This window comes from Clytia hemisphaerica, unplaced genomic scaffold, assembly GCF_902728285.1.
Source record: "Clytia hemisphaerica strain Z4C2 unplaced genomic scaffold, Clytia hemisphaerica genome assembly, whole genome shotgun sequence".
Lineage (NCBI taxonomy): Eukaryota > Metazoa > Cnidaria > Hydrozoa > Leptothecata > Clytiidae > Clytia > Clytia hemisphaerica.
Window position 1 is genome coordinate 255,020 of NW_027104597.1, and position 12,632 is coordinate 267,651.

The following is a 12,632-nucleotide window of genomic DNA, read 5'->3' on the forward strand; positions in this document are numbered from 1 at the left end:
AGAAAAATCTCCAGAAAAGTCCGGGATGAGCTGGAGTTTTTATAAGATACTTCACTAATTGGTTACTCTAAGGTCCCAAATAGACGTCCCCCCCCGCTTATTAATTTTCGAAAGTTTTTCGGACCCCCCCGTTCTTATTAGGACCCCCCCGTTTATTAATTTTCTAGTTTTTTGTTTTTGAGTTGAAGTGTAAATCAGGCTTAATCCATTTCGAACGTTCGAATTTTGGTAAAAGGTAAAAGGAAACTTCTAAATATTTTCAGACATTTCAGACCCCCCCGTTTTTCAGACCCCCCCCCCGTTTATTATATTTGCAAAAATTTCGGACCCCCCCTTTTATTCAGACCCCCCCCTACTATTCGGGACCTTAGAGTATTTGAAATAATAGAGATGACGCGTTCTTTAGAAAAAGCAATGCAATCGTTTGTCTCAAGATTCAACGACCAACCGAATCATCAAAAACCTTGTAAAAACTCCAGCTTGACCCAAAAGTCAGATTTCATTTAATGGAAATATATTTTGCGACCTTATTTCAACAAGGTTCTATCATGAATTTTGAAAAAATTGAGTTTTTTTGTTCATAACGTTTAATTATGCCAAAAACTAATTGTTAATGCTGTAAACTTTCAAATATCTTAATTCTAAGGCTCAAAATAACATATTCCACTATAAGTTCTATCAGTTAATTTAGTCTTTGGCACATTACAACAAAGTTCTATCGGAAATCTTCAAGGTGCGATCCGCGATAATGTCTTTTCCAAAGAATTTAAGGTCAACAAGGTTCTATCATGAAAATAGAAGATTTCTTTGATATGAAACTGAAATTTGTGAAAATTCCAAATGGAAAAGCTAGTTTATCTCTTTTTTTGTCATTTTTAAATATTTTTACATGCTATTTCTTCTTTAAAATCTATAAAAATGAAGTAGTTTTAGTAAGATGGAACCTTGTTGACTTGAGCATTTCTGAGTCTTCGAGGCAACAAGGTTCTATTGAAAATTTTATTTCTTTAATACTCTTTAATATTATGTTTTTTCACAGCTTTAAAGATTTATTCATGCTAAAATTATATTTCTGTAACAGACAAAAAGCAAAGTGAAGACCCAAGCTTCAAACTAAGGTCTTTTTTAAACTCACTGAATTTTCAAATGGGTTTTACTAAAAACTACAATTTGCAGAGTTGGAACCTTGTTGAAATAGGGTCGTGATTTTTAGATTTTCATATTTTGGTAATTCTGAAAAATCGAATTGTTGCAAAAAACTTTTCAGATTTTGAGCTCTCCTTCATTTTGGTGAGGTTTGACTGCTAGGTATTACAAGGTATTTTTCCAGGGTTTTTTTATGTAGCCATATTTTTCTTGCTAATCTGCTTCTAAATAGAAGTCCCTTATTTCCTTAAAAGTATTAAAGAAAGGTAATAACAGGTACTAAAAAGGGGGTGGTGGTACTCAAAACAAATAAGTAACCTGGATGCCCCCCCCCCTTGTCCACTTGGATGAAATCATAGAGCATTTTCCCAATAGGGTTGAAATTTTAAGCTATGTATGTTTTCCAATGGGACGATTTAAACACCCCTGCCTCCACCATCCACCCTACTGGCCACCCCAGTGAAATTCTTTTCCAGAAATGGCTCATTTTTCAGCCCCACTGGACAAATCACTCACCCCACTGGAATGTTGTAGTAAAAAAACACCCCATTGAAAATGATAAAAAGTTTACACATACCCCACTCGAAATGCCCTTATTTTAACGTCCCCCAGTAGAACTTTTCTTTCAAAAAATCACCCCACTAGAATTTTCTCCTTCCCCTTCTTTAAAGGTGAAATATCCGAAAAAGCCAAAATGATCTGCTCGCTTCGCTCGCTCGCCATCAAATGTTCCACTTCAATATATTAACTGTATTTAACCCGAATTCTATGGTCATTGTCATGGTCATTTTAAAACGTAGAAAATGCCGCAAACGAGAGGGGTTGAAAACCACAGTTGTACTTGTACCTTTCTTTCTTTAAAGCTAGGTTATAGCCTGAAAGATTTTCGAGAGGCTTTCTCACTTGCGTAGATACTGAAAGAAAGACCTCTACTTAAATCATGTTGACTAAACATTACTAGGTTCCAGAGTTCATAAAATTTGATATAACGTACTGCCCCTCTATAGCCCCCTTCCCCCAGACCTCATTACATTTCATGTTACAGTGTAAGAGTAGATCTACCTGATCAAGATGATATTTCTAGTGATATTTAGGCCCTATTTAGTAGCATGTAAGAAGCAGATTTTTACTAGCACTAAACCAAAAGTTAGCCAGCACCTTCTATCGATAAAATTAAGCGGTCTACAGTCTAACACACAGGTTTAGTCAAGGAAATTTTCGCCACCCCCACTCAATATTTGAAAGAATATTCTTCACCCCAGTGACTTTCAGGTTTTTTGATTCTCACCCCACTGGGTAATCAACACCCACTGGGGCACAGAGACAGGGGTGTATTTAACGGCCTGTGGAGTGGAGTACCTTCAAAGGCCATATCTTAGGGATAGATGATTCAAGAATGTATAGAGATAATCTCGATCAGAGATGGATGGTGGAATAGTTTGTTCACTTTTTGTCGTTAATCTTAACGAAAGAGAATCGAAAAAGCCTAAGTCGTTAAAGATGAAATTATATTATACGAGAAGGTTATCACGGCAAGATTGTGAATCATTTTAAGGTCTGAGGTTCAACCTTCGGTTGGGTCATAATCAGAATATTGCGGGAATGTTGACAAGGACTATAAAAAGGAGGTGTTTTGCTTCGTTTTTGTCAGGTTGGCGTACAATCTTAATTATTTGTAATGGGTTCACTTCTTTTGACTTACGGATTTATATTTTGAAACTACAGTGGAATCTTTATAACTCGAACACACAAGGAGAACACAAACTTGTTGGAGTTATGGACTAAGGTTTATAACTTATTGTTAACTAAAGGGACGAGAGAACTGGTTCGAGTTAAGGAATCAACCGAGTTATGGAGGTTCGAGTTAGAAACTGTATTTACCTTTTATAACTTTGAAAATCACTCTGAGAGTAAAATGACGAGGAAGGTTCTCAGTCTAGGTGCATCTGAAAGGACCACGAGGACGGCCAAACAGCCTCATAAAAGATGGAGGGGATGCAGGCCGTTAACAACCAAACATCAAAATTAAATTGCAATTTCCGGTGTTGTGGTATGATGCCCATTGACCTTAATTACTACACAGGCAATTGAGGTTCAATTCCCACGTGAAATGGTTCACTTGACAAGTGCGCGAACCTTCGTCCAGGGTCAACCCATGACAGGTCACGGAATAGGATAATCAGTCAAGTGTGGTGACGGGGACCTCATTGAAAGCGTCTTCCCCTATTGCATATCTCAGTGGAATATCCTAGACGATGATGTAAGAAATCTATCTTCAAAACCTTTAAGAATGCAATCTTATGAATTCTTGAGACCCAATCACGGGGGGGGGGGGGGGTACTTAGGCAAATGGAGGGTACGGTATGTGCCGCCCTTAAGGGTACCTTCTTTGGATTTCCAAAGTCCCGCTAAGGGTCGGAAAAATCAGAAAATCAAATTTCAGTCCTACTAAGGGTCGGAAAAATAGGAAAATTTCAACTTTTTACCCCCTGAAAGATCGAAATTTGGTCAAAATTGGTCAAATTTGTCCCGCTAAGGGTCGTAAAATTTCGAAAATGTTCCTTTGTTTTCTCCTTTTTAGTCCCGATAAGGGTTCAAAGTTCAAAAGTCGGGCAGCACCCCCTCGCAACCCTAGTACCCCCTCCCCCCCTACCCCCCCCCCCCCCGGGCCCAATCAGCGTCATGTTTTTATGTTCCTGATCATAGTTGTTGTCCTCTTCACTAGGCTTCGTGTTGGATTCAGTCATCTCAATGAGCACAAGTTTAGGCATGGTTTTCATGATACTCAAGACCCTTTCTGTGGTTGTTGGACAAACTCTATTAGACAAAACCTATTGTCAAAACCCCCGGGGGGGGGGGCACTCATATGATCTGGCCTACGTCATGTGCCGCGCTTAAGGGTGGGGTTTTTCAGCATCCCAAAATGCACTGTAAGGGTGTGTTTCTGTGAGATTGCACTACAAGGGTCGAATTTTAAAACAAATTCAAAATAATTGTTAAAAAGAAAGGTTTTTACTTCTAGTTTGTTTGAAAAAGTTTCTATTGTCTGATAATTACAGCTGACAAGAATAATTTTCTCAGTTTTTCTTTGCAACAGAAAATTTCCCAAGCTTCTTCTTTCACGCAGATTTACAGCTGAGAAATGTAGTGCACTATAAGGGTTGGGTAAATCAAAAGAAAATGCACTGAAAGGGTACCTTTTCAGCCATATTGAACTGCACTGTAAGGGTACGATTTTGAAAAGCAGATTTTGCGCGGCACATACCGTCATTTCGAAATCGAGCGACCCCCCCCCCTGGGTCAAAACCATAGACAAATTAAGTGAAAGAATGTTATCCAAGTATCAAACAAGAAATGAGACAAAGGTGATGTGAAGTTTTTATAAGATATATTAAGAAGATAAAAAGAAAGGAGAAATATTATTACAAAATAGCTAAAAAAGTTTAAAAAATATTTTTATTAATTATTATATTTATATAGAAAAAGTTTAAAATTTTTATTTTATTTTTATTTATATTATTTACAAAATGATTTTAAAAAAAATTTAAATATATTTACTTAATTTTCAAATTATTTTATGTATTGAATTATCTAACGGATATATCCAGTATTGACACTGATTGGACGTTGAATCTCTTCACGGATATTAACTTCTTTGCCGCTGAGAGTATAATATGTTAACTCGACATTGTTGACGCCGTTGGCTGGGTTAATAGGAATGTTAGGATGACCACGGCGTGTTTTTCCAAGGATATCATCTTTGGTAGGTGTGTTTGGTGTGCCGTGTGTAGATTGGCGCATTTTTTGCCAGTTTTGACGTAAGCTAACAACTTCAATATTCATACCTAAAGTTTAAAAAATGATTGAAAAATGAATTCACTTCATTCAAAGAATAAACCACTCATAAAAGGAATGAGGGGTAGAGACAATACTAACTGACGAACTGATCATATTTTCTAAATGCTTGCAATTGGAAGAATTTCGTGGCTGGGTCACATGGTCACACCACAAAAAGGTTGCTTCACAAAAATTTGTATTCCGGGGTACATACCTGGTTGATTGAAGGTGAAATTTTGGATTGCTTTTGTTTTGAATTGTTTAGCTGGATTAGCCGATGCTTGTCTGGGGTTCGGTCGGGTTTGTTTACGACCACCTTTTCCGCTGTTCGGGGCTTCCGGTGTAAAAGGCGGGTGTGGATATTTACCGCCGGATGAAGAATTGAGTCTAGCTTTGATGGTGCTGCTATTTGCATTAACTGGGGGTAACATGCACTCTTTGCGACCTGCTTTTTGTGCTGAAAAATAATAATGAATATATTTGAAAATAGTGATAAATTTCAATTGTTGATTGGTGGTGTTTCAAAGATGTTTAAAAACATTGACCGGGAATATTCAGCTTATTTATACGACCAAAATATATGCAGCTTATTAGGAACTCAAAGGTTATCAGAACGGCAATTTCTTCTAGAACCTAGGAACTATAAGAACTGATTAAATTATTAAGATCAATCATTCGCTTCTGACTGCAGAGGTTGCAGTAACTAAGAATGCAGTAACTAAGAACAATCTTAGTTATCTTAATATCTTACTTTCGGATTTCAGAAATGAATAAAATACCGGGTGCACCAAAAAAAGTATGCAGGTTTGTCGAGATATTGTGAGCTTCAGGATTAAAATCTTTTGTTCATTCTTTTTTTATTGTATAGAGGATGCTCTAACTTGAATTTTGAAACCTAATGTATGATAGCTCATAATTCAAATTTGTATACTTTTTTTTGGTGCACCCGGTATATTATTTTAAAAACCCTTACAAGTCATTGAGTAAAGGATATAAAACTAATGAGCATTTTAAATTTGGAATCTTGGAAAAATAACAACAGCCAAAGCTTAACCAAAATCTTTTAGGTTCGTATCAAAAAACTGTAAATTTTAAAACTTACGAGGCATAAATGAATCACCACTCTTATTGTTCAGAATTGCAGCAACTGTTGTGTTTGAGGGCGGCGGTGGTGCAGTGGAGTTGCTTCGTTGGCGCTTGCTGTGCGCAAGGCGGTAATTTGTACCGGATGAGGATTGGTTTGTTGGTGATTTGTTGGTGCTGTTACCATCTCTGCTGTTTGAGTTGGAGTTATTGTTTGAACCTGGACAATTGACAATGATTAAGTTAATATATACAGTAAAACCCTCGCTAATTCGAACTTGAACGGAGTGTCCAAGTTATTCGAATTAGCGTAAGATTCGGATTAAAGACAGGATTTTACGAGGGCTTCAGTGTCGGATAAAGTATTGTGTTTGCGCGAGAAGACCAAGTTGACCTGGGAATCTTAAAGAGATTTTTCAACCTATTTCGATCTAAAGTTTTTTAAGAAAATTTTCCATTTTTTGTCATTTTGAAGAATTTTAGAGAGTGGATTTACTCTTGTAACCCTTATAGAAATTTTTGAATTTTGAACACTTGCACACACCCATTTTTGCGCAATGATGTATACTTTTTGGATTCCGACAAAAGTCCGAGTGACCAAAATTTAAATAAAATTATTTTACCTCCAAATGCAATTTTCTTTACAACCGGTTCTGGTTTATATTGGTTCGGCAAAATACCAGTGATCAATTCTTTACGAGGGCGTTCATGGGATCTCTTGGTACGCCTTTCCCAATATCGGGAAAGCTCCTTTTCAGCCTCCTTTCCGGATTTTCTTGTACTTCCTTTGGTGTTTTTAGATCCTGCACTTTCAACGTTTTGTTGGACATCATCCGGTGAAGCAGGGCTTTTATCAGGCAGCTTGTTTGTTCGAGAATGTAATAATTTTTGAATGGCTTGTGGTTCAGGAGCTTTTGACATCCAGCGCTCACGTTGCAAAACTAAGTGTAAAAGGTAATGAAAATATGAAACGTTGAAAAACTTTTCAAAACTGAAAAAGAGGCCCAGGATTATATGTAAGGTTTTAGAGGCCCTTCCTCGTCCCAATGTATCCCAGGCTTTTTTTACGTTACTGAAGGACGACATAGCAGTAAGCATCAAAAAGCCGAATAATACGCAAGGAAAGAGGTTGGTTGAACCCTAACTAGTTTTTTTTCTAATAAGTGACTTCATTTCCCATCCAAGAGTTTCGGATCTAGCCCCTACGGGGCTTTGAAATCAATGAAAATTCTATAATTAGGTTCCAGGCAGTTTAAAAAACTAGCCTGCCTTGTAAAATACTTCAACTCTGCAATCAAAAAGATTGGCGATAAGAAAATTACTAAAATAGCTGAAGAGTCTGGTCGCAAAATGTTTAAGAAAGAAATTCAGTCAAATTCAATAGAATTGTGAAACATTTAAATGAACCATCAGGTATACTGACCTCTTTGAGTGTAGGGTTGATTGATGACTTTCTTATTCTGCAAATTATACTTTGTCACCTCGTCATCTCCGACTTCATCCGTCACTATTTCGTCGGATTTGCCGTCTGGTATGCCGCGTGATGCTTTCTGGAAGGTGGAAAAAGATTTTTTTAATGAGAACTGTTTTATAATACGTTTTCTTTTTACAAACGTTAAAAAGGAATTTGAGGCTGAAAATGGTTAAGGAGCTGCTCAGACTGAAAATGAGAAAACAAGTTAGAAGCATTTTTAGCAAATTCAAACTTAGCAGCTTATTAGTAAATATGGAGCTCTTAAAGGCTGAAATTTCATGGGAAAATAAAGAACTACTCCGAGGATTGGAGCCAAGTTAAGGTTCCTTATTTAAAAAACATGTAACACAAGGCTTAATTTTGACCCAACCCTAAGAACAAATTTAGAAGAATCCTAGCTTTAGATTTTGAACAGATTCGAATCGAGTACTTAGTGGCTATAACGTCATTTTGAGTAACGTTCATCTAACATCGTTTTAATGTTAACGGTGGGCATTGCTTTGAGGTTTTGTCAGTCTGCTTGACAAAATCTAAGTCAAACAAAATAAGCGAAATACCATTACACCATTACAATTTCTTCCACATCACACCATAGACCTAACAGCTGATTGGTTGTAAGTGACTTAAAATCAGTCAATACGTCGCTTGCAACCAATCAGCTATTGGGCCCGTGATACAATTTTGGAAAACAGGCAATGCAATGGTGCATATCATGAATTGCAACTCTTAAATATACCTCTTCAGCAGTTTCATTATCAGAAGTCATCCAAGGATGTCGAAGAATATCTTGCAATGTTGCTCGTTTTTGTGGATCTGTCGTCAAAATTTTGCACACCAGGTCTTGACATTCTGGAGTGACGTTAACTCTACTGGAGAATCTGGGTTTACTTTTAGTTTGTTCGATCAAGGTTCGAATATCGCGGTCGTTGTACGGTAATCGACCGTTCAACATGGCAAACAAAATAACACCCCTAAATGGAAGAGAGAAGAAGTTCATAGAGAATTCATGATATTCATGGCGTAATGTTTTATACGGAAGCACCTTAAGCCCGGGCGTTTGCCACTATAGTTTTATTGTTTAAATGTGATGGTTTAAACTTTAATTTACAACAAGGATACTTACAAGCTCCAGATGTCCGCAATTTTACCATCATATTTTTCTGCCTGAAGAATTTCAGGAGCTGCATAAGCATATGAACCGCAAAATGTTTCCAAAAGTTTCTGTTTATTGGTTGGGAAACGTGTGGCGAAACCAAAATCTAAAGAGAAAGTTTGAAAGTTTGGTATGTGTGGTATAAACATCAACTCTAACCGGCTGGAATTGAGGCATTTTCCAATTAGAATCTTTTGGGGTTCAAAGGGAAGGACTCTAAGATGGTCGCTAAATTTTAGAAACCTCATTTTCAAAATTCAAAAGTACACTCAATTCTCTCTACTATTTGAATATTTCCATAATTTGAACAAGAATAATGATCCCTTCAGCTAGAAAGTAGTATAAAATGCTCTCTATATCTCGAATGTTTCTCTAATACGAGGAAAATCTATGGTCCCATGAGGATTGAATTATAGTGAGTCAACTGTACATCAATAGTTTTTTTTCGTTTTCAGGGCATGATAATATATAACATCAAACCCAAACAATGATGCCAGTTCAGCGCTCTCAACTCCAGAACTTATATGAAAATCATACCTGACACTTTGATAACTTCATCGTCATCTATCAATAAATTCTCGCACTTCAAATCGCTAAAAATAATATTAAATGAAACATTTTCAACTAAAAATACAATGAAATTAGAATTACTAGTTATCTATGATCGTTAATTCATTATCCTTTATTATTATCCATATAGTGGTCATTAAGTAAGCCATTAAAGGTTCAATCGGCGGGCGGTATTGAAAGGTTTTGTGATTCAAATTGTCATACCCGCGCTGAGGAAACTAAAGCGCCAGGCTTCAGAGGGCTGAAATATCATTAACCGCCCGGGTATAGGGCAATAACGTCATTTGCAGCCCGCTCGGAATTGGATTGAAGTCGTTGCATTGAAGCGAAGAGAATAAAATAACGTCAGAAAAAACACTTTTTGGTCATTTGCGGCCCGCTCGCAAGGTTCTAAAAATTTGTTGAAGAGATTGCATTGAACAGCATTGAAGCAAAAAGACTTGGTTTACGCTAGAAAAAAAGGTTGTTTGAATGTCCGATATGAATAATAATAGTAATAGCGTTAAGTTTTCGTTCGTTGTTGTCATTAATTCTGCCCTTGCAGTTTGATTATTAGCCCTCTAGTGCCATTTGCGCCCTCCGCTTCGCGTCGGGCCCAAATGACACTATCGGGCGAATAATCTAACTACGCGGGCAGAAAATAACAACAACGACCTCAAACTGAACGCTATTGTTATAGTGTTGTCTAGTATATAGTAGGTCACCCGTTGGTCCCTCTTTTGATGACAATGTATCTACATTTGTTAGGACGCAGATCAGGAAATACATGTAGTACTGACCCATAAAATCGTTTACAGCAAAGTGCTGATTTACCGTCGTTCTCAGTCAGTCGGGATCTAGTCAAATCAAAAGCAAACTGTCTCCGTAGCAGAGGTAGGAGAAGGCGGCACTCTTTCTCCCAGTATAGAAATAGGAGGGAAAATTTCAACGGATAACTTGAGCCTGCAAATTGACTTAGGGATTATTATCCAGACCAAAATTACCGGGATAATGTAAATATCTATGGATTGAACAGAGAAATTCAATTACCTTTTAAATAATCTAAATTCCAGTGGCACTGAGATAATACGTTAAAAGCCTTGAAAATAAATGAAAAGACTTACCGATGGACGACATTTCGTCTATGGCAGTGTTGTATTCCAGATACTAACTGCTTGAAAAAGTTCTTAGCTTTAGCTTCACCAATACCTGGTGTTTTACCAGATCGAGAATTGATGTATTCCAGTAAATCACCTTTGGATGCGTATTCCATGACCAAGTAAACACGTGTGTCTGTTCGAAACGTCTCGTATAATTTGATCTGAAAATATAATTTAGTGTAATTAAAAGGTTCTATCTACACATACTAGCATTTTTATGGAGCGATAAAAATGAGTCAGCGTTAAGAAACCAGGGGTTCGCGATTCGAATTACGCAGTGAGAAAACAAAGTACTTTGCTTAAGCAGTCGAGCATCAATCTAGAAGAAAGTAACTTAGGTGGTAATGTTACTTAGAATATACGAAAAGCGCGGTATTTTTTTAAGATTCGAGGGCTTCGATTTTATTGAACAATCCATTAATAGCCTGTTGGTAATCACCGGAGCCGGGAGTGAGGTAGTCTTGGGCATATTTTATATCACGAGGGAACTTGTAGTAGAGCGCGGCACACCAACTCTCAACACAGCTCCCAGTTACTTACTACCTTAGATAACATAGTTCCGGTTACTCATTCGCTGCGCTTGCGGCGAACTGGGATCTATCCAACCCACAACCCAAAGTTGAATTACAAAGTGAATACCCTTAAGCTCCCAATATTTATCCCTAATAAGGTTGAACTTTTTGAGCTACCTAGCCAACAAGAATGAGACAAACGAGTATTATATATGGGTTACTTACAATATTATCATCGTGGTATGTGGCATGAAGTGTTTCTATTTCTCGTGGCATAAATTTATTGATATATTCTTTTGGTGCACTTTTACGTGAAATCACTTTCATGGCAACCTAGTAAGGAAAATATATTAAGTTATTCTCGAAAACCCAAATTTAATTGTAAAACGAAGTGATGAAAATATGAAATTAACTGCGAAACTTAAAACTTCAGCGCTGGTAAGCATACTTTATTTGCTACGGAAGTATAATACACTTTGTGAAAGCCTGAAGACTGTAAGATTGACATTTCGATATCAGTTTGAACAGTTTTTTTTTTCAGACGCTAAAAACCGCAATTGAAGCATCTACTAAAAGGTTTTTCAAAAACATAAAAACAAAAGAAAACTAATGGAAATAAAAGAAGACTAATGAAAATTAAGTCTAATGACTATTAGCTATTAGTGCTATAAACTAATTCCTGAAAGAAAAATAAACGTAAAAAGAAAAACAATGCATTACCTTATTGGTTCCTTTCAATTTTAGTTCCCCGGCTAGTCTTTTATCTTTCTCAAGCTTTGCGTTCGTCACATAGGCTAATTTTACTTTTGCGTAAGCACCAGCACCCAAACACGTCTTTGTTAATTTTAATCCGCGTCGTTCGCAGTCGAATTCCTCAGTTGTCTTCAGAGGCTTGTCCCCAATGCTATTCGGGATACTTGAAGGTCTTTTTGTAGACATTTTGAAATAAATTTATATAAAAAATCCAACTAAATTTGCTATTTTATCTGCTAGCATCCGTCTTCCAAGATTCGAAAATTCAATATGAAGATTGATCTTAAGTTTCTGACGTCAAATATTTTTTTAGCTTTACATGACGTCAATTATCTGCACTGCGCACGCGCCTGGTATTTCGAAGTTACGAAAAATTATTCTGGTTTGTTTATGTTCACGACTTTAGTTCATGGTCTAAATTCACGAAAACCGTTAGTCGGGCTGTTACAAATGAGGAATGTTTCACAGTAGTCGATACAATTAACGTTAGACGGACAGTAAAAGTGAAAAATAGCGGTAGACACGGGAAAAAATAGCGGGGGTAGAATTTCGAGCAAACTTCGTAACTGTTTACTCCACTCCGGGCTAACCTCCTTTTCATATTTATCCATCCTCCTAAATTGGGCTTTTCCAGAAAAAAACCGTGCACCCCCTGTTGAGGAGGACAACCTCTTGTGACCTACCCCCTTGGAATTCCCGAGGGGTAAATAACAAAAAGTCAAAAAAAAAGTCAAAAATTCAAAGAAAAAGTCAAAAAGTCTTAGAAAAAAGTCAAAAAGTCAAATAAAAGTCAAAAAAAAGTCTTGAAGAAGTCAAAATATTTCTTGAATGGGCGGATGGGCGGAGCAAAATTTATGGGCGGTTTGGCGTTTTTGGACAGATTTGGGCGGAAAATATCGGGCGCCCGAAGGCGGTGGGCGTTTTTGTCGGAAAAAGTCAAAATGAAAGTTTGAAAAAAGTCAAAA

General features: G+C 37.0%; 1 protein-coding gene across 1 annotated transcript; it reads right to left on the bottom strand.

Annotated features, from left to right (window-relative positions):
• Positions 1 to 4,703: 4,703 nt before the first annotated feature.
• Positions 4,704 to 12,390, bottom strand: LOC136824064 (serine/threonine-protein kinase MARK2-like). Its single transcript, XM_067080221.1, has 11 exons — positions 11,635 to 12,390; positions 11,140 to 11,247; positions 10,367 to 10,563; positions 9,231 to 9,286; positions 8,664 to 8,799; positions 8,277 to 8,511; positions 7,490 to 7,616; positions 6,690 to 7,007; positions 6,086 to 6,286; positions 5,198 to 5,440; positions 4,704 to 4,991 (listed from the first exon to the last, which is right to left on the bottom strand). The coding sequence occupies exons 1-11, from the start codon at positions 11,851 to 11,853 to the stop codon at positions 4,738 to 4,740; spliced, it is 2,094 nt and encodes a 697-aa protein (XP_066936322.1). The 5' UTR covers positions 11,854 to 12,390; the 3' UTR covers positions 4,704 to 4,737.
• Between the last annotated feature and the right edge of the window lie 242 nt (positions 12,391 to 12,632).